Consider the following 2500-nt stretch of genomic DNA (forward strand, 5'->3'; position numbering starts at 1 on the left):
TACAACAATTCAAGGCCTGTCAATAGATTTTGGTAAAAGGCTTCAAGAGAAGTAACTGTATATTCAGATGAAAAAGCAACCAAAGCCAAAGTGTAGATGACCAGAAGTCACAGAATTACACAACTATTTGCATGATTAGTAAAAGTATATCCTGTTTTATTGTGAGGCACATCCGGCTCTCAAGAAATCTTGTAATAAGACGTCATATCACATTTCCGCATTTGCAATATTTCTTCCACTGTCATACATCCCCTTTTCATCACAGATTTCTTAGTTATTACTCATAGCTGACAAACGGTTGACATTCATTGGTACATCTCCTCATTTCCCCAACAAATAACTCTCCTACCACCCACTTCCTCCCTCTAGACAAGAAGAAGTTGAGACACGGTGGCAAAACACAACAAGGGTGAATTTCTTGAAACCGAAATTGCTACTACATTAGCTACTTTGTTGTTTTCAATGCATTTTCCCATTGGCAACTACCGAAGTTGCTAACAGGCTAACAACTTCTCTTTTGAGAAATGCACCCCAGATCAAGACAACAGAAGTAAACTTGCATCATGCTTTTTTGCTGTGTCCTTACTGGATTTTGTGACAGGAAAGGTATTGCTAGTAAAATGGCAACAATCCATCTCATGTAATCACACAACCATCTTCTACTTCATAGGGTCACACAAGGTCAGAAGGGGAAGTCTACAACCTCACAGGCAAAAGTAATATTGCACTACAATTGCACTTTTTTGCTGTACATTATATTGCCGTACAAAGGCAAAGTGCAGTAACTACATATTTTTTCAAAATTGAGATTAGACTAAAAAGGTCTTCATTACACCTCCCTTATCTTGTATCGAAGCCTTATGGTCCAAATGTGCCCTGTTTCAGAGATATTGATATGTCAAAGTTGCAGTAATTAAAATACTCAACCAACTGCCCAGGCTTTGAAGGTATTTTTCGCAGTTTATTTGTTGGCATAGTAGTTACTACACTTTGCCTTTGTAGGGCAGTATAGTTTTATGTAATTTACATTACATTTTACATTTACATTTTATGTAGATACACAGTATGGCCAACAAAAAAGTCTCCACCAGAAAAACCAGGTCATACCCACTAATATGATTTTGAACCACCTTTAGCTTGATAACACATAGACAGCACATTTGGTGTTGTATTATTTCAATAAAAACAATGGAACACCAACACCGTAATCAAACACCTTAATCAAAGCTAAAGGCAGTCCAACAACATACAGTATTAGAGTGTGTGCTTTTTTGGTGGCAATTTTTTTTTGGCCAGGCTGTGTAATATAGCCTGTTCCCAACTTTACTGGCTGATACAGCACAATGAAGGATAAAAATGCTAATATTTTCTATATGACATGTTCTGAACTAATCCACTTGTTGAAAATACAAATATGCCAATACAGTACATCATGTCAAATTATTCATTTTTTTAGACAGGAGATTGTAGTTATACATAATGTGAATAATGAAACATGGTTAATAGTAGTGAAGTATAATTGCCTTTTTATATTATGTCCACAAGTTTTTATGTCCACGTCTTTTCATGCTACTGTTAGATAATCCGTCCTAACAGAAATGTGCATATTGTGTGTTAGGAAAGTTATGGAAGACAGTATAGGAGGGATGTAGTTTAAATGTAATTAAATAAAGTGCTTGGGATTATTGTGACATTTGACAGTAACAGGTTACTATTTAAAATAAAAAATGTCTGTGTTGAGGTCGTCATAAGGTACAGTATGTTACCAATGACTTTTAACCTGCAACATTGATGTACCAGCGCTGTATTATACAGTCTTGTTAGCATTAACTGCTTTGTTTTAAAATCCCATTTCACCAATATGTGCTTAAAAAAACCCCTCCAATGTTAATGTTGTTCACACTCGGCAATTCCCAGTTGATTAGAAGGGTCTTTTACGACCATGGTCTTGAGCAACAAGCAAAGCAATGCAGTCCTTACTCCTTTGCCAGCTATACCTGTATAACACACACACACACACACACACACACACACACACACACACACACACACACACACACACACACACACACACACACACACACACACACACACACACACACACGCACGCACACCTTGTATTATTGAATGCCTGAATATTTAATCAAACATTCATATGTAGCAATAGGATAATGAACTCACAAATACATGTTGTGTACTTACTGGTTCTTTTCAGGTATAAGCAAGCTGTCTCCCATTGTGAGATTGAACTTTTCTGCATTGAGAGTGACCTCAGAGGAGCCCTCCTAAAATCAGCAAAGACACCCCAGTTCAGCATGAGGACCAACTGACCACACAGCCACATTGTACAGTATAAGGTCACTAGGTGCTGTCAGTGAAAAGAATGGGAAAAAGTTGATACTACATGTACATGTGGTTCAGTCATGGGTAAGCGGTTAGAGCGTCAGACTTGTAGCCCAAAGGTTGCTGGTTCAACTCCCGACCTGCCAGGTTGGTGGGG

At 37.8% G+C, this 2500-nt stretch overlaps 1 protein-coding gene across 1 annotated transcript in view; it reads right to left on the reverse strand.

Moving 5' to 3' along the window:
* Positions 1–1529: 1529 nt before the first annotated feature.
* Positions 1530–2500, reverse strand: part of haao (3-hydroxyanthranilate 3,4-dioxygenase) — an 8927-nt gene continuing 7956 nt past the window's right edge. Inside the window, exons 9-10 of the mRNA XM_063190844.1 lie at positions 2203–2285; positions 1530–1997 (exon numbers count right to left, since the gene is read on the reverse strand). Of these exons, the coding sequence (XP_063046914.1) occupies positions 1922–1997; positions 2203–2285 (159 nt within the window). The 3' untranslated portion in view covers positions 1530–1921. The remainder of the gene's footprint in view (positions 1998–2202; positions 2286–2500) is intronic.

The sequence above is a fragment of the Engraulis encrasicolus genome, chromosome 24, assembly GCF_034702125.1.
Source record: "Engraulis encrasicolus isolate BLACKSEA-1 chromosome 24, IST_EnEncr_1.0, whole genome shotgun sequence".
NCBI classification, from domain to species: Eukaryota; Metazoa; Chordata; class Actinopteri; order Clupeiformes; family Engraulidae; genus Engraulis; species Engraulis encrasicolus.